The sequence below is a fragment of the Fonsecaea multimorphosa genome, assembly GCF_000836435.1.
Source record: "Fonsecaea multimorphosa CBS 102226 unplaced genomic scaffold supercont1.14, whole genome shotgun sequence".
Taxonomy (NCBI): domain Eukaryota; kingdom Fungi; phylum Ascomycota; class Eurotiomycetes; order Chaetothyriales; family Herpotrichiellaceae; genus Fonsecaea; species Fonsecaea multimorphosa.
The window spans coordinates 334,318-352,351 of NW_015971648.1; the positions used below are offsets into that span (position 1 = coordinate 334,318).

Below are 18,034 nucleotides of genomic sequence, written 5' to 3' on the forward strand. Positions count from 1 at the left end.
CAACCTCACCTTCTGCGCACCTCAGAGCCTCTGCGAGCTTCTTCTAGCGACCGTCCTCTCGTCCATATCGCCATAGAGTCGCATTCTTTGCTTCTATGGCTTCTACTGAGGCGCCTCCTAGGCCTCACGGTAAGCATTGGCCCATCTGCGACTCCCACCGTTCTAACTTGACCCGAATCAGACCGACATGGCCGCCGACGACCGTTCACCACCTGGATGCGCCGGCTCGCGAGTCTCAAGACTCTTCATACCGACTCCAGCGCCGAGGCTGGCGCAAGTTCACGGCGCTACGCAACCCTCCCCATGACCATCAAGTCGAAAAAGGGCAACATTGCGAAGAACAATCCCTATCCTCTCTCCTCGCGCATCAGCGAGCCTCACAGTCACAGTAATACCACAAATGGCCATCTGTCATTCTCCACGCACATGACCTCCTCCCAACGATCCAGACACAGCTCCTTCTCCCAGTCTCACAGTAAACACTCAGTTTCCATCTCCCACGACAGCCAGACCGGCGGCAACAAATCGAGGGCGCCCACGCTGGCCACACAAGCAGAGACGGCTCTTTCAGATGCAGCCCCTTCAGGAGCAGGAACAAGTGCCACAGCAGCTACAAAGACCGATGGCGGCAGAGACAGCACATTTTCCTCCCCTGCGCCGTCTATCAGGTCCATGGCTACAACCCTGACCACAGTCCAATCGATTGCCGCTCCATCGCACCACAATAACAACAACTACAACAATCCCGGTGGAACGCCCATGCTCACGCATACTTCGACTGCAGCAAGCAATCCTGTTTACTATGGCGGACAACCCGCCACGGCGGTCCCAGCGCACCTTGCTCCACATTCGCATCCGACAACCTACCACTCCGCAATAGCCAACAATGTACTCACAGACGACGCCTCAATCCTCACACTCGCGTCTTCCTCCAAACGCCGACGAAGGAACTCGGTAGACACCAATGCATCTATAAAGGCACTCGCTCCGGCGTCCATGTTCGGAGGAAGTCGCGAGTCTCTTCCTCTATCCGTGCTGTCCGGTACGGTCATTCACCCCAGTGCTGCAGCAGACACGGCGTCCCTTCGCGGAGATGCCGCGGCGCACAATACACGCTCAAACTTGAACGCCGAACGGTCCAGTCTGATCTCAGCCAGCGGAGTGACGGCGCCCGCGCTGGCGAGCGAGCGGAATAGTTACATTGGGAGCAAATACGGAGGCGATACCGCGAGTGTGAGAAGTAATCTCTTGGGCGGCGCAAATGCGGGCGGCCACGGGCGAAACGACAGCCTGAGCGGGAGCATAGGAGGCGTGTACAGAGAAAAAGAGCAGCAGCGCGACAAGGAAAAGGAAAAAGAGAGGGATAATCGAGGCATGGAAAAGGTTGGGGAATCAGAGAACGAGAACAGAAACAATATACCCGGGATGGTCACCGCGCCGACGAGTCCGCTTGTTGATGGGCAGCATCGCGATGGCGCAGGTGAAACCGTGTATACCAGTGCCTCGGCGGTGGAAGAAATGACGCAAGCTTTGGAGAAGGAGAAGGACAAGGACAACACGACTGCGGAGGAGGAGGAGGAGGAGGATGATGATGAGGAGGAGAAGTGAGAGGGTGGTCGAATGAGTTACGGTGCATGATTTGTATGTGGACGAGAGACCGAAAGCGGCGCGGGCGAGGATGAACAGTCAAACGACGGATGCTTTTCGCGGGTTGATATTGATACGGGTTTACATGATTATGCGTGGAGTTTTCAGCGCTGCTGTTGTGGTGGCGGAGCGAGCAGATAGATACTACATGATACCCCCCTCCTGCACCTGCATGTGAGCTGTCGAGACAAATTGCATTGCATGACGAGTCCGTTTGGACGTTGGGATTGCTTCGCGGGTTCCTTTTCTTGGCTGTTAACATTTTCGCACAGTGATATAGTAACGGCCCCAACAGGCCCGTCCATTAATTCTAGTTCTGGGAGGCAACGAATGCATCAATTTCCGGCGTAGGACTTTGGTATGATATTAAATGTTCCATGAATGCATTGCTTTCGTTCTATACACGTGGCAAGGGCAGTCCTGTTTATACTCATAAACCCCAAGGGGGAGGGCAAGAGCAGGCCAAACCGAGCCCAGGCAAGCAGGCAGGTAATACGAGTTCAAAAGTGTTACCTCGCAAGTTGCCTCCTTAAAACCGGGCCTGGACTTTGCTCTGCACATCCTGCACGGCCCAATCCGAAAACTGCTTCTGGCTGACGGTCCTTCGAACCTGCTCGGTCGTGAAGCCCTTGGCCTCGGTGGCCGGGTTGTATCCCAGGCCGTTGAGGCGGCCTACTGCTTCGTCCGAGACCGGGGAGGCCGCCTTGCCGTCGGCGCGCTTGTAGACGGTCACGACGACGGCGCCGCCCAGCCCCAGGTTGTGTTGTAGGCAGTACTTGGTGTCCTTGACGAGCCGGTTGTTGGCCCAGCCGCGCAGGTGCCATGTCAATTCGGCGCATTGGGCGAGGCCGGTGGCTCCTGTTTCAGCATTTGTTAGGACTGGGTGGGAAAAGAAAACGAGAGGGGAATATATAGGTTATGTACCTAGCGGGTGACCCTTGGAAATGAGACCTCCAGAAGGGTTGATGACATATTTTCCTCCATAGGTGATGTCGCCGTTCCGAACGAGCTCGTGGGCTTTACCCTTGGGGCACAGTCCCAGAGCATCAATCACGCACATCTCGTTGGCGCTGAAGCAGTCGTGCACCTCGACAACTTGGACATCGTTGGGGGTAATGCCTGCCTCATCCAGTGCGCGTTTGCCGGCGAAGACGGACATTTGATATCCGACGAGATCCATGCTGGAGCGGCTGAACAGATCTGGCGAGTCGGTGGCGAGCTGTTGGCCGGCGATCAAGACGGCCTGGGACTTGAGGTGAGGTCGCTTGTCGAGGAACTCCTGGGAGACGACCACCACGGCGGCGCCGCCGTCCGAGGTCGGGCAGCACTGGAGCTTTGTCAAGGGAGGGTGGATCATGGGGGATTTCATGATTTGTTCGAGCGTGTATTCATCCTTGAACTGCGAGTACGGGTTCCTCTTGCTGTGCTCGTGGTTGACACGGGCAATCTCGGCAAAGTCTTCAGCCTTTGCGCCGTACTTCTCCATGTACTCGCGACCGGCGTTGCCAAAGAGCTGAGCAGCGCCCGGGGCATTTGTGATTCCGCGCGTGGCCTTCATCATGGCGTTCGTGGTGGAAGTGGGGTTCTCGCGGTCGTTGAAGTATGCTTGGAGACTGCCGGGGGACATTTTCTCGAAGCCGATGACGAGGACGCAGTCGGCGGCACCGTAGGCGATGGCTTGTCTGGCCATGTTTAGACCGGTCGAGCCCGTGGAGCAGTTGTTGTTGACGTTGTATATGGGGATCTGGGTCATGCCGAATTGGTAGAAGACGCGCTGGCCGCAGGTGGAATCGCCGTAGCAGTAGCAGGCGACGCCCTGGTCGACATCGTCGTAGTTGATCTGGGCGTCCAGCATGGCTTTGATGCCCGCCTCGAACCCAAGTTCATGGTAGTCCACCTTGCCGCGTGGCTTGATGAACTTGGTCATCCCGACGCCTAGCACGTAGGCGGGAGCTGGCTTGCGAGGCATCGTGTCTGGTCGTGTGTGGAGGTGGCGACGGTGATCTGGAGCAAGAACGGTCTGGGGGAAATCTGGGGGGTTACAGACGGAGGGTGTTGACACTTGACGGCTGGATGGCACAGATAAGCGGCGGAGGGACAACCAGGAGCAAAGAGGCAGGACGAGGCAGCCCAGTATGATATAGATTCAATGTTTTGTGATCAAAAAAAAGATACCTCGTAGATTCTGGTGAGATGGGAGAGATAGCCTCGTTTCGTCTTCGGCATCTTTTGACCCAGGAACCTCGGCACTGAGACAACGGACCGACAGGGCGCCCCATTGCGGGGTCCAGGGCGAGGGAGCCAAGTCTCCAAGTTGGAGAACGAGGACCGCGTAGTGCGAGTCAGTGGCAGTAGCACACAAGTTCCAAGGTTGTGTTAGGCGTGTTTGGTGGTGTCTGGGTGACCCCATATTCAGAACCTGCCCTCCCTGGACCGGGTGCCTAGGCACTCTCTCAGGTACTCGGTGGATGCTCGGAGGGCCTATCTCACCTTCTCGCTAGGCACCTAGGTACATACCTACAGAATGGTCCCCAATATGTGTGCATCTTGTGTGTTGGCTTCTTGGCTCACCGTCTCCCTTGTCCTGTCTCCTTTCCACATCCCTTCCTCTTCTTCCACCTCTTTCTTTGCTTCACCTGAATAGCAAGGCACGCTATCCGCTCCGCTCAGCTCGCACTGCTAGACTTCGTCAGCACCATCTCTTCCGAGCTCCCTTCCTCCCTCACATCTGGACCACTGCTCCCTGAGTGCCCACGGTCCTTTCCGTCTGCTGATCGATCCAATCCACAATTTTCGAATAGTCCTTGCATACGTGTACACTCCCCCAGCCTTCGCCGTACTCTGTGGAATTTCCTTCGAGACTGGTATCAACCGAACACATCAAACCCTGCCTCAAGTAATCGAAGCAATGAGCCAGATGCGCATCGTCGACGTCATTTTTGCCCTCCAGCCGAAGCATCCCATATGTGCTGAGAATGACCCGAAGGCAGTGTAGCTGATGGATCCCAGCTATCATGTATGCGTCTTGTCCTTCCGGCAAGGTGATGCTGGTTTGATACGGCGGGTTTTCGATGTACCTTTGTCCATTGTTTACAGGAATCATACCCATTGCCGCTGTGGGTTCGCATGAATGTTAGCTGAGGCTGCACCTTCAGGAGAGCTAGCATTGCCTTCTAAGTAAGTAGGGGCGACTTACAAGGAAACAGATTGCCCCAACCTCGATAGACCTCAGCGAAGGCGTTGCGGTCCGAGAACATGTACTTGTGTGCGTAACGTTGATCCGGCACCCAGGTTCGCTCGACGTTAAGAACTGTTTATACAAGGTAAGTAACAGTGACCTGCATCTGCCCTTCTTACCTACATTCAGGTACCGGCGTTTGCCGAATCAGCAAATGCGTCTTGCATTGGTACAACGCAATGGCTTCAGCGAGAACCACCAAAACCAGTACCAAACTGATAGCTCGTTGCACGAAGAGCAGTCTTCGAGATCTCACGTCAACATTCGGCCGTGCATTTTGCTGAGGGAGTAGCGTTTCTTTCAGATACGATGCTTGTTGCGATTCGAACTCGTCATCAGGTGAAGTCGCGCTGTAAGACACTTCTTTATGGCCTGTGAACGACCACGGAAACCCCATTTTCCGCCTGGCCAAGAAGGTGAAAAGCTCGGATACGCTGCCAGGCTTCAATATGGAGACGAAATCACACGGCCGCAGAGTTGCAGTATCTGAGTTGTCTCAACGCCTCGCCGTCAGTAAGTCTGGCACGGACCGTCGTGAAGGGCAGGTCGGTACACTCAAGTTCATATGATGAACACAAACTGAAGATGACGAGTTCTTGAATGCTCCTGAAGGTGAAATCGACGTGTATTCAGAGATTTTAGCCTTGCATTCTGGTTATGGCTTGCCGAGAATTTGGTTTTGTGAACTGCTTCCCTCGGATTTCAGACAGGGTCTCGCATTCGCATCGGAACATCACACCACACCACACCACACTACCCAGAAGAACATGACATAGTTCGGAACCGTGCTGCAGTGATTGGAATCTTATCCTGAGGTGCATTCAATGTTCCAAATGACGAAGTTGTCGGTTTCCGCCGTGGTTATCTCTTATGCCATCATTCCCAGACCAACTTGGAATTGCAGAAGCAGACAGATCTTGGCCTTAATTTCCTTCGGCGACGAAAGAGGGAGAACCCTCCAAACTTCTCATATATTGGGAGAGCTAAAGTTTCTGTGCCTCGTGCCATCGACAGGCCCGAGGCTACCAACAAGAGAGCTTACCAGAGCAACAACGTCCTGTCTCACCGACAAGCGATTCTCACAGGTACCAGACAACGATATGAAACAGCATAACTGGCTGAGAGTCGACGAGACAGCTACATTAACAAAAAACTCCCTTCCCGGCCGGGAATGGAAGGATGACACTCCACGGCGAAACATCGCTCTCTGGATTTGCGCTTTGCTGATGACGAATCTCATAACGGCATTGAATACGTGGGCTTTGTTTCATGTCCGATCGACGTCGGTGTATTGTAAGTCACCTTCATGCATGGAGCACCTAATTTAGATATGTTTGATGACCTGTGCGAAGCGCCTGCGAACGAAGCAATCGAATACGAGATCCGCACGTTCAGCTCCAGCTCTGCGCAAGAGCCGACGATTTATCTGGGTCCGCCAGATGACAAGGTGGACAAAGCATGGGAGGACATCTATGGAGGTCAGAGTAGGATGGTGAGAGTCTGTTGTTCGCTAACAATTACGCAGCTTATCAACGAACACGAATCGACGGTGCTGAGGCTGCGAGGCTTCCAAATCAAACGGCCAGCATCACCAATGATCCAGGGCATTACTTGATCACAATCGATGTGTTTCACCAGTTACATTGCCTTGACTTTGTCAGGAAGCGCTTGTACCCTTCAAGGTACGACACGGTAGCGGACCTGGCGAAAGACCGGAACGGATCCAGGGCACTTGAAATTGAACACACTGGTATGTATACTCCCATTATACAAACCATGTACTTGATCAGGATACCAACTCAATCCACCATAGAACACTGCATTGATAGCATCCGCCAGTCTCTTCAGTGCTCGGCCGATGTCACTCCTGTGCTCTACAAATGGGATGGATATGTGGGAGAAATAAAAGGGGACGCCAGGACAATACATACGTGTCGCAACTTTACCAAGATTCAGGAGTGGGCGGCGACTCATAGTGTGAAAGAGTGATTGCATTAAAATACATACGTTTAACCAAACTACCTAGCTATCGTTGAGCATGAAGTCTACGCTTCCAGGTTGGGATCTCCTATGAACCTGATCGTGATTGTATGACACCTTGTCAGACATAGTGTATAGCACGAAAATGTACCTCAAACGACCCAATTCTAGTGTCATTTGAGACGTAGTAATATTTGTAGTCACATGAATTCCGCCGTCAAATGCGCTTAGGCACTACCGGAGACTTTAAAACTTGAGCAGCAATAGTCAATCATTTCATTGTGACACTCTCGACTCTCCTCAGACCCAACATTTACCAGCAGCTTGGACCCTCACCGTGAAGCTCTCCTGGTGCTTGCATTCATCTTCCCAAAGCGAAACACCCATTGAACTACATTGACCGGCGATGGAGAAGTTTGCTATCTGCTATCCGACCACGACATTGAGTGCCTCGCTCGGGAGGGTTGGGCGTAGCATAGCAACCCCGAGGTCTCCTTCAACTGTACACGCTCAAGTTTCCGCGTGCTGGAGATTCGTCGAGCAAGACGATGTCTTCCCGACGCAAGAGTCTGATACGAATGAAGGCACGCGAGTTCGGGCACTCGGGAGTATTCGCTTTTTTCGGCTTAACGCAGTAAGCCGATCGATCGGTCGCTTTATGCATCCTGGTATGCTACCAAGTTCGGATCCAAACCCTTGGTGACTTGTGTGGGTCCATCTCGTATGTCTTTTGCGAAGAACGAGGAATCGCTTTCGCATTTCCTCTCACGCGTGGTGCGATGGCTTTCGCTTCCATCCCTCCTGCCAGCTTCCGATTGCGAATGATACCGAAGGGAAACGAGATATTTGGTACGAAATTCACATGAATGCAGAGACCTGTCTTTCGTACTCCACGAATATAAATATGTCACAGATGTCCAGTTCATTCAGAAAGTCATCAGCCTGCAAATCAGCTCAACAAAGCAACCAACAGCAGCCTGCAGCCCAGTCATCAAAGCAACCTACAAAAGAAGCAAAACACCGAGTGCTCAGCACAAGCGACAAACTTAATATCAACCGCCAGCCCTCCTAAAGAAACTAACCTCGAACGAATCACAGCTCCAACTCAATTCAAAATGAAGGGACTTTTCGCCGTTCTCTCCGCCACCGCGGCACTCTCTGCCTTCTCTGTTCTCGCCGCCCCTGTCGACGGACCTGTCATGGCTCGTGCCCTTATGGCCAGAGATCCAGAAACGGGTGAAGGTCCCGCTGGTATTTGCTTTGGTGGCTGCGGTCCGGGTGTCATCAAGCGCGAGCCTGAGCCCGAACCGGAGCCAGTGGCCGAGCCCGAGACTGGCGAGGGCCCCGCTGGCATCTGCTTCGGTGGCTGCGGACCAGGTGTCATCAAGCGCGACCCCGAGCCAGTTCCTGAGCCTGAGCCCGTGGCTGAGCCCGAAACCGGCGAGGGTCCCGCTGGCATTTGCTTCGGTGGCTGTGGCCCCGGTGTTATCAAGCGCGATCCTGCCAGCGAAACTCCGGTCGCGACAATCTACCATCTGCCAAACCCGACCCCCATTGCGACTGCCTTCAGCGTCGTCGCACCAAAGCCCACCCACGCGCACATGGCGAGAGACCCGGCCCCAGTGACTGTCTGGGACCACCCCACTCCCACTCCAATTGCAACAGTCTACTCGGTTGCCCCGGCCAAGCCAATTCACACCGCTGCCTAGGTGCCTCACAGCGCCTTTGACCAGGTGAGTCCCTTTTCTCTCTCACTTCATTCGATTCCCGCCAGTCGAGCATGGGCTAACGATCACTAACAGGTGTATTGACGACGCCCGTCACATGTGGACTCTGGACAGTCCGATTCATGCTGGCAATGACCAACGAAGTGGAAGCAAAAATAAAGAATGGATAATTGGGAACCGCTGGGCGAGATGGAGCCGAAAATCAAAAGATGGAAAAAGGGGGAAATTCGCAAGAAATCATAGAGGGGAACAAAAATTTGATGGATCTTTTACAGGGAGGGAGGATTATCGTCCGCGCCCTTGCCCTTGGGAGAACTCTAATAATCTGGCGTTATCTGTCTTACAAGTCTTTCGTTAGCAAAATATGGATACATCAAGATAGATGAAATAGATCGGAATACAAATAATATGGATGCAGCTTTGATTTTCGGACTTTTCCCAACAGAAAGAGAGAAACAGGAGAGAACAAAAAGAGAAGGAACGGTCAACTTGCCCCTTACCCCCCTTGAGAGCATTTTTCGTAACCTGCCCTGGCCATTTGCAGCAGTTGGGAGGGGAGCATCTGGGATCCCATTCCTTGCCCACTGTCAATAAATCTTCCTCGGTCCAACGAGGGAATTTGTTCTGGAGAGATACAGTGAAACCGCACCAGAAAACGTCCTCCAAGGCCTTCACGGAGCGGGGACAGAAGAGTCTGTCGCGCGCTGTCAGTCGCTAAAATGATCCGGCCCCAGTCGTAGAGTGCGAAGCGCATCAATACAAAATAAGCGTCGTGCAAGAGGACAAGACGGCAGCCATCACGACAATCCTTTCTGAAAACGGACGAGATCCAAGCTGTAGGGTTGTGCGGGTTTGCTTTGCTGCTCGGTTCACGAAGAGCCCTCCCCGCTGTTGTTATGGTGCTGGTATGAAAGTTCTTTCTGGTCAGAGCGAACTACAGTTTTTACAAGAGGAATCAAGCATCTCTCAATGCTGGAGCGACTATGCGGGGCGTCAAGAGATTGCGGCCGTCACAGAGACGGACCCGACAACGAGGTATGTAGTATTTGGGCAAAAATTACAAATACCAGTATTTGGAAGATGCAGAATGCTGTCAGTTGTCTAGGATCTCGAGAACTGATAGCATAGTAGCAGTTGCAACTTTGCGGAGGAGGTTGTCGCCGCCGGGCCGCCCCTTGATCTCTTTGGACCCAATCAGTCCCCTTAGGAGAGTGGCGAGAACCAGAAACAATTCTGCGGCTAAGATTCTGGGATTTGAAATCGTCGACAGCCCTAGGGTATCATTTCCTGGAGTTGGCGAAGGCGCAGCCCTTAGAAGCCACGAGTGATGGGAGGAGGAGGGCAAGAGCGAAAACTGATAATGAGCTTTCACCCCAGGCTTGTCGTGTTTGCTGTTTGGTGGTCCAGGAATTGACAACCAAGCCGTTCCTTTCGAGCCTCAGTGGGGCTGGCCACTAGTGGTACGGGTTTGTGGGAATGTCAGGACAACCCCACAAATCCAGCCACGTCGGCGTTTGCCGAGGAGGAATCTTTGGACAACACATCCTGATGTATGTCATGCTGTGAGAATGCCACCTGGTGCCACCTTCGTTCACGTGTACCTCGTAGTACCTGCTCCTCGAACAGATCCCTCCAGGTTGCCTCCTCCTGCCATTTGTTCCTCCGTGAGTCAGCTGAATACCTCTTCGAGACCAATGTTGTTCTGATCTATACAGTCTTCCCGCTCCACGGTTCCGCCAAGACCCAGTTGTAGTTGGTATGTGACCTTTACCCCGTCGTAAGTAGTCCACACTCTCAGATACACTCTCCTCGAGTTCGAATTCATTTCATTACTGCTGTAACGCTTTGTGCTGTGCTCGTGCCGTGACATTCTCATATCTCACGCCCAGCGGCCACAGGTCTTCAAGTCCTGGATGGCTCCGTGATTAGAGACCCCCCACGTTTTGGTCTGTGATAGATTCCGTTTTCCTTTTTTGGCCGTTTCTGTGGCGAAAGGGTTTCCATATCTCGCGATTCACAACCTGGGTATGCATCCCTCGAGTCAACGGTCCTTCAACCAATGGACCAGGAAATACAGCCTCGAAGACCCCTGTCAGAGGCTCCACATTGGGGAGAACTCGAGATGGTTATCGTTTGTGCCTATCAGAGATAGTCATGCTGTGTGCTCATAGAAATACGTTACAATATCAGTGACAGACAATGCTCAGAGTGGAGCTTTGCGGCGCTCCTGCCTATTCTGCACCTACCTTGCGGGTGGGCAAGGCCTGGAGTCTTAGCATGTACTGTCATATAGGCCAGAGCCTGGCGCTCTGTAGGTACCGTAGAGACATGCACGGCATTCATACAGCTCTCTTCTGCGTCTCCACAAGCTTCCCGTCGGCTTTCAGGCTCAGAGGCAGTCTGGTCCCCAATCATGCCCAATGTGCCGTAGATTTGGGTCATTAGGCTCGCTGACAGTACGATGATGGGAATCCTGCAGGATTTTAGTTAGCTGTTAGGGGGTACTTTCTTCTGGCCACAGAAGGAAGCTGTCGAGATGCCGCTTTAGGACCAACCAAAGGCTAACAGAGAGAAGGCAGCTATTGGAGATGTTCAACGTCATGATCCACTCCGTTGGAAAGGGATCGACAGCGAGCCTGCCCCCAGCGTGCGATAAGTACCGAGTAATAGTGCTGACTTGGCAGCTTTCCACTTCGGTGAAAGCTTGCGTAAAGTTTAGTAAGACTGGCATGGAGCTGACTCGCGATCAGAATGAGCTCCTGAAGGCAAGGCCTGCCTCGGCTGCACGGACTGTTCAGCGAAGTACCTACTCACCTACTGTAAGTATTTGCAATGTTGTCTCGGCGAGCTGGCTGAGCGTCATTGAGCCGCGCCCTTTAAGCTCGATTCGTCCCGAGCAATTTCCCATGCCGGTTTTCGCCGTGGCCACCTTTGAGTGTAACAGAGAGCACTTGGTACTCATCGCGGTGAACCTCGAGCTGTACGGTGTCCTGCGTAGACGGCTTCGCGCACAGTTCGAGCCACTGGAGATGGAGGCGCTGTTGGTGGCAGCGACTTTATTTCACGTGATTGGCAACCACAGGTAAATCCCCGAGCCTAGCACGTACTAGTGCCGATGAAGAAAATGCGTTCGAGTAAAATTGCCATTTGACGTCCGCTCATCCGCCCGCGGCAGAATTCTCGCGATATCAACTTTCTTGTCACAGACTGCTTGCTCCTTGCGTAATGGTCCGCTCGAGGCTGATCAATTGATCTATATTCGGCTCTCCAGAGACCTGGTCCTGGCCGTCTCCCTGGTCATCTCTCTGCTTCTGCGCTGATACTGCCATACTGGAGTTGTCTTCTTAGCCAGCTGATCTCCGATCCTGAAACCGACTATGTTCACTGAGGACGTTGGTGGAACCCATCAATCGCTAGGCCATTTACGTGGCCACGTTTCGAATTTGGGAAGATCGATAGATCGCGTCAGACCACTCCCGTTCATGCTGTGCTTGGTCCGCAGGAGCTTTCCCATCGCTGATCGAGATCAATAATCATGAGGAGACCCGAAGGATGCTGACCGCAGTGCAATACAACATCACTATCGGTCTGTGGGGAAAGCTTCTTCAAAAGCTTGTTGAATCTTGAGACATGAACTCTGGACGCCGGTGACTTGGTCGCTCGAACGGCTTGTCCCCTTTGAGGGCAGCTAGGTGCCACCACGCGTCCGACTCTCGCGCCTCTGCTGAGCAACATCTGACAACGGATTAGTCTGAGTACACGCTCCGGGGCGACCAATATGGCTGCTGGTATCTCTGGGGAACTTGGACATCTCGACCTTCTGACTTATGTCTAGTCGGTCCGAGCACGTGCTAATCAGCTAATCATAAGGAGTCCGTTCTGAGTGGTCAGGGTGGCTGACCTTTCTCACTAGTTTGGCTTTCTTCTCAGTCGTGGTTCTGAGCCTTGGTTTTGATGCACTAACGTTGCAGAAGTTGCGTGTTTTGAGCCTTTTAAAAGTGCTTGCGTTGCCGTTGTCGAAAGCGAGGGATGGTTATGCCCTCTATCTGCCGACTTCTCTTGCGACCCAGGACCGGTTGGCTACTATGCGAGAGAGGCTCGTGGCAGAATTTAGAAGCTGTGCTCGCGTTCACAAGCTTATCTAACCTTGGGAAGGGCAGATAGGAGGCAAGATACGATCGCTAAGTCGAACCTCCCGGCCTCTATCCAACTCTAGGAAGGCCAGGAAGGAGGCAAAATACGTTCTCCAAGTCCAATATCCCGGCTCTCTTTCAGCAGGGATCTGCAATGTCGCGGGCAGAAGCTTGAACATGGCTTCAGCGCCTATGAGGCGACACGTTTCCCGCGGTCGAGTGTTGCTTTTTCACAATGCGACATCGGTAAAGTATGTATTCCACTCCCCAATCCGAGGACTTGGGTCCATCCAACCCCCCACCGCAGCTGCAGCAAAACTACAACACAGCAAAACTGTACTAGTCGCTCCTTCTCTTCCTGGTAAGAAGCATTCGCATCTCGCTCGCGTTTGCTCGGAAACTTTGAAGACACTCTTTGATATGAAGACCCTGGATGATCACTGCCTCACGAGGCAGCGACCAAGGGTTGTACTCCAATGGTATTAAATGCTCTCCAGGATAACCTCGAGGATCACCATGCTCCATCCTACTTCAGACAAGATATTCATGCCTCACTTTTGATCAACATGTCTTCAGACGCCCAAAGCCTTGCACTTGGCCCAAAAAAGACACACAGAAAGAGTAAGAATGGTTGCAGAACATGCAAACAGAGAAAGATCAAGGTATTCGTCTTTCCTTGATGAGGTCTTCTCTATCCCCCACATCGATATATTGACAAAGCCGCGTAGTGTGACGAGGCGAGACCGGTATGCAACAACTGTATACGCAGATATGGAGAGAATGCGAGTTTTTGCGACTACAGACACAACAGGCGGACCGTGTCCTCTTCTGCTGTGTCGACAGAGTCATCACAGTCTCCCGGGGCAAGCCATCCTGCGCTTTCAAGGAGCCATTCGGATCCGGGAAATCCAGATCTTCTCGAAAGACTCTCACACGACATTCTTGACGTAAACATGCTGGACGAACAGATGATTACCGGACTTTGTGCGAGCGACATGTTAACCCTTGGCTCGACCTCGAGTGAAGACTTCATCGTGCCGGATGATGTCCCATTGCTTTGCACTTCAGGCCTTAAGTCGGACCCGAATATAGTATCTCATCTCAACACACCTCCTCGGCTCCGCTCACTTGCTACCTGCGACCCGTCTTTCCAATCGCAATCGGAACTGGAGTTGTTTCAGCATTTTATGACCTCAACATCTAAAACAATGCCGTTAAGCGATGACCCAGATATTTGCCAGTTATGGACGGTCAAAGTCCCACAAATGGCGTTACGCTGCTCCTTTCTGCTCGAATCAGTTGCTATGGTCGCAGCCTTCCACCTGAGGTCTCAGAACCCAGCTGACGAAAGTCTGGTTGTTCAATCACACCATTTCTATGGCCTCGCGCTGAGGAGTACTCGAGATGAATTGAGCCGGATCTCTCCAAGTAACGCAGAACAGCTTGTGATATCGTCACTCCTTCTGAGCATTGCCTCCTGGCGGTTTCGGACAACCTCAACGGAGGCCTACACCGTGCCGAACGAGGCACTCCAGACCTCGATTGCTGCTGTGCAGGTCTATCTAAGCACCTGGTCGTGGCTTGATAGTATCAACTCGAGTGTGCACAGGCTCTTCAGCTCCCTGGACATTACTGGGAAGTGGAGTGAAGTCCACAATAAGCGGCGTTACAGCGACGTTGTCGCCATGCTTGACGGATTAGAAGATACCAGCTCCGAAGGCAACAACGGAGAAGAGTTCATTCGTCACCTTATGGTGGTCCATTCTTGCCTTTATCAAGCAGAGTCCAAGGACGCGATCCGGCACCGAGTGGTCCAGGCGGCGTTCAACCCTCCCCAGTCCTTGACCCAAGGTCTTCAAGAGAAGGATCCTCGAGCGCTAGCTGTCTGGGCGCGCATCATGTCTCTTTGGACGGAGATCGAAGAGACATGGTGGACTGCCGATATCGCAGAATATGAGATGAGCGGTGTCCAGCAGATCTTCGAGGATTGTGGCTATGACGAGGAGCTGTTGACTTGGCCACTAGCACGCTTCGCGTGGGACCAAGAATAACTCAGACAGCCTGGAGCTCGTCGAGTTCGATGCAATTCGGGTGAGCCTGTGGAAACACGGATTTGGCCCCCTCGCGCACCTGGGATATGGAGTTCGGGATTCGAAGACCGTCGGGTGACTTCGGGTTGGAGTTGGTATTCTCAAGTACGTGCTCCAGGTCACATTAATGCACGACAAAGTTGTGCCGTTCACATACTCCACGGGAACGGACGTTGTGACCAAGGCGAGCCTGGCGCGTTTCCAGGGGCACCGGCGTGAATCCTACGAGGGATTGTCATACGCAACAGACCCCTAGCCTGGCGCCGTGTACTCGGTTCTTGGTATTGTGCATGGCTATGCACGGTGGTGGGCTCTATATAGCCTAGCCTTCTTGTACCTAGCTTGCTTTAAGGTTATTAAAACGGCCCCCAACGATTATTACGAGGACAATGACAACGCTCCGTAAGCCTTTCCAATTTGGCCTGTTGACCACCCAGGTAATTTTGCGTTTTGACTTTGTAGAATGATTTCGAGGCAAACTTCACAGGAAGTGTTCCAGGTTGGCAGGCCATGCGAGGTTCCTGCCTACAGCTGACACTGTCTGACACACAATTGATTTTACCACCATATCGTCTGGATGCCAAATAGTATAGCTGTATCCTCGGTCATCCTACAAGTGTACAGAGAGTATCTCCACCTTGTGCTAAAGGCTAGTCTTTCGAGGCCGACGTCATTATGGCGACTGTCACCCTCCTACTCTGAAATGACACCGTGATACATCGAGGATTAGGGGGGCCAAAAAGCGCATGTAAAAGCAGCAATTTGTCGCTTTTTTTCAACAAGCGCTTGTGAAGAAGTTGTATTTTTGGCCTTTCTTAAGGGTCTGACACGTCACGCTATTATCCAATTCTTGGTCAGCTAGACTGGCCAGAAAAGGACAGACAGTACCGGGTACGGACTAGACTTAATAACTCCTTGATATAACCCACCTTGGTATAGTTTGGAGAGGCCCATCAAGCGCGCTCACAAAAGCAATCAAAAGCAATCAAGCCCAAACAGGCCCAGAACCTGGGTTGATCATCCTCTTATTGGAACGTTTGACAACGCCACGCGCTATCTCCCACTACCTCGAGTTGGTTTAGAGGTAGGCAAATCGCTTGTCCCTCTCGGCACCATGGTCCTCAACTAGAGGAAGAACAGATCATGGCTCGTGCGCAAGAATACAGAACCATCCTTTGGGGCTCTTACATTTCCTCGATTTAGCAGCCATGGAGAGACCAGGAAACAATTCTCGTGAGGATCGGTTCGTGGGACTCTTACACACTGACGAGGTACTGGGGACAAGTATCGAGTAACATGGGTAACGAACTTTCTGCCTCGCCTCGGGAAAGTACCTTGGTACCTTCCCGGTCATCGATTGGAAATGATTATTAACCAGCTCGTTCTGGTCATTCAAGTGAGGGCAGAAACACAGCGAGGGAATTCAGAAGCGTAACATGCCCCCGGTCCCTCATGACCTGGGTGCACACGGACTGCGGGTGATGGGGGGTCACGGCCCGTTGCCAGTCGGGAGAACAACACACACCTGGTACCCAGATTGGCAGTCTACGAGTAGAGGACCTCGTCCTCAGTGTCTCCGATCGCGATTTCTCCACGAAGCTTGTCACTATAAGCACAAGTATCCCTCTTCTCGGCTCCACCGATAATGCATCACATGGTTGGTGGGATACAGGCTATAACCCTTGATCTGTCCGGGATCTGTCCGAATCTCGGATCCCGCAGTCCTGAACGTTATCGCTTCGCTTTTTCTTTCTGAACCATCATCATTCGCTTCTCTCTGGAACCACCATCGTTCGCTTTTCTCTACAATTCACATATAACGCTCTGAAGGACCCGAGGAACCCTTTGCTTGTCGCAACCCTGCTATGCGACGCTTGTGTGCGAGAAATGCTTCTCGTCAACGTCGCTCGTTCTTCCGAGCTCGCTGTCACGGCCGGTAACGTAGAGATGCGAGCTCGGATTCGGCATGTCGACTCCCTTGATGCCTCGAGGGATGCGAGTGATCAGAACTACGAAAGGTCTGTTGCCGTGACCTGAGATCGAGCTCACCTGAAGGATAGCAAGAAGATGGGAGATGGCCCTGCGCGTCTCTTGCTGCCGATATCGAACTGCATCGAACTTTCTCCTTTTTCGCCACAGTTACACAAGTGTCGTGGAAGTGTGTGTGTGTGTGTGTTCAAGACTGTTATGCAGGAAACTAAGTATTTTTTTCTCTATTGCAACCACTTCAGTATTTTCTGGTGAATTGCTGTCCAAGCGCGATCAACAACTCCGGCAATGAATCGTCAAAACCTCATCAAGAACGACCGTGATTCATACTACGCTTCGAGATACGAGGACGCCGAGGTCGTAACCGTCCTCTTCGATCAGGATGACTACCACGACAACGACGACGACGACGAGCAACTACCTGCCTACTACGCCGGACCCAGGAAATATCTAGCTTCACTTGCGGTTCCCGTGGTGCTGTTCGTGGTCTTCCTGACCCTCCTCCTCGTCTGCGCAGCAGCGGTGCTCCTGACGATGAGAACCATCGCCATCAGCAGCAGCGACAGCGGCGTGGGCGGTTTTGCCGCCGCTGGCCCCGAAGTGCTCGACTGCGGAGAGAGCCCCGAAGAAGCAGTAACCCGGGGCTGCCGCTTCGACGTCATGAGCTTCACGTGGTCTCCGGCGCCGTGCTTCGACGAGGCCCTGGTGACCGAGTTCCTGGAATCCGCGCCCTCGTCCCCAGGCTACTGGCAATGGTGGACCGGGACGAATCTGACCACGGCGACGGCGTTGGGCCTGGGGGACGTCCAGGGCGGCACGTTCCCCCAGCTCTACGTCACCAACGAATACCACCAGTACCACTGCATGTACATGTACAAGAAGCTGCACCGGGCCCTCCGCGCCGGAGCGGGATACCTGGACAGCTACATCGGCAGCTACGAGCATACCCTCCACTGCGAGCATATCCTGCTGTCGAGGGACTTCAACCCGGATAGAGTGGAGACCACAATTCGGCGCAAGTTTGTGACTTGTGGACGCATAAGCAGCTAAGTCTAAGCCAAAGCCGAGCGGCCATGGCTGGAGTTTCAAGACGGATAGATCTCGAGGCGGAGATAGATCAATTACTGACAGGCGTCATCAGAGAAAGGGAAACTGTGTTCAAGTGTCCGATGTCAGATACAAGCCTTCAAAACCTAAAATATAGTGAAGAAGAGTAGTAGCTATCTACCT

General features: G+C 52.9%; 7 protein-coding genes across 7 annotated transcripts; 5 read left to right on the plus strand and 2 right to left on the minus strand.

The window, feature by feature from the left end:
• Positions 1 to 95: 95 nt before the first annotated feature.
• On the plus strand, positions 96 to 1,608 carry Z520_07154 (uncharacterized protein; the record flags this gene model as incomplete). The annotated part of the gene is made up of 2 exons (XM_016777653.1): positions 96 to 129; positions 182 to 1,608. 2 exons carry the CDS (start codon positions 96 to 98, stop codon positions 1,606 to 1,608), a joined length of 1,461 nt encoding a protein of 486 aa, XP_016631163.1.
• Positions 1,609 to 2,176: 568 nt separating this feature from the next.
• On the minus strand, positions 2,177 to 3,616 carry Z520_07155 (uncharacterized protein; the record flags this gene model as incomplete). The annotated part of the gene is made up of 2 exons (XM_016777654.1): positions 2,177 to 2,505; positions 2,572 to 3,616. The coding sequence occupies 2 exons, from the start codon at positions 3,614 to 3,616 to the stop codon at positions 2,177 to 2,179; spliced, it is 1,374 nt and encodes a 457-aa protein (XP_016631164.1).
• A 753-nt stretch (positions 3,617 to 4,369) lies between these two features.
• Z520_07156 (uncharacterized protein) lies at positions 4,370 to 5,282 on the minus strand (the record flags this gene model as incomplete). Its single annotated transcript, XM_016777655.1, has 3 exons — positions 4,370 to 4,761; positions 4,844 to 4,957; positions 5,009 to 5,282. The coding sequence occupies 3 exons, from the start codon at positions 5,280 to 5,282 to the stop codon at positions 4,370 to 4,372; spliced, it is 780 nt and encodes a 259-aa protein (XP_016631165.1).
• A 933-nt stretch (positions 5,283 to 6,215) lies between these two features.
• Positions 6,216 to 6,874, plus strand: Z520_07157 (uncharacterized protein; the record flags this gene model as incomplete). Its single annotated transcript, XM_016777656.1, has 2 exons — positions 6,216 to 6,363; positions 6,411 to 6,874. 2 exons carry the CDS (start codon positions 6,216 to 6,218, stop codon positions 6,872 to 6,874), a joined length of 612 nt encoding a protein of 203 aa, XP_016631166.1.
• Positions 6,875 to 7,980: 1,106 nt separating this feature from the next.
• Positions 7,981 to 8,574, plus strand: Z520_07158 (uncharacterized protein; the record flags this gene model as incomplete). Its single annotated transcript, XM_016777657.1, has 1 exon — positions 7,981 to 8,574. One exon carries the CDS (start codon positions 7,981 to 7,983, stop codon positions 8,572 to 8,574), a length of 594 nt encoding a protein of 197 aa, XP_016631167.1.
• A 5,104-nt stretch (positions 8,575 to 13,678) lies between these two features.
• Positions 13,679 to 14,776, plus strand: Z520_07159 (uncharacterized protein; the record flags this gene model as incomplete). The annotated part of the gene is made up of 1 exon (XM_016777658.1): positions 13,679 to 14,776. The coding sequence occupies one exon, from the start codon at positions 13,679 to 13,681 to the stop codon at positions 14,774 to 14,776; it is 1,098 nt and encodes a 365-aa protein (XP_016631168.1).
• Positions 14,777 to 17,092: 2,316 nt separating this feature from the next.
• Z520_07160 (uncharacterized protein) lies at positions 17,093 to 17,854 on the plus strand (the record flags this gene model as incomplete). The annotated part of the gene is made up of 1 exon (XM_016777659.1): positions 17,093 to 17,854. One exon carries the CDS (start codon positions 17,093 to 17,095, stop codon positions 17,852 to 17,854), a length of 762 nt encoding a protein of 253 aa, XP_016631169.1.
• Positions 17,855 to 18,034: the final 180 nt, after the last annotated feature.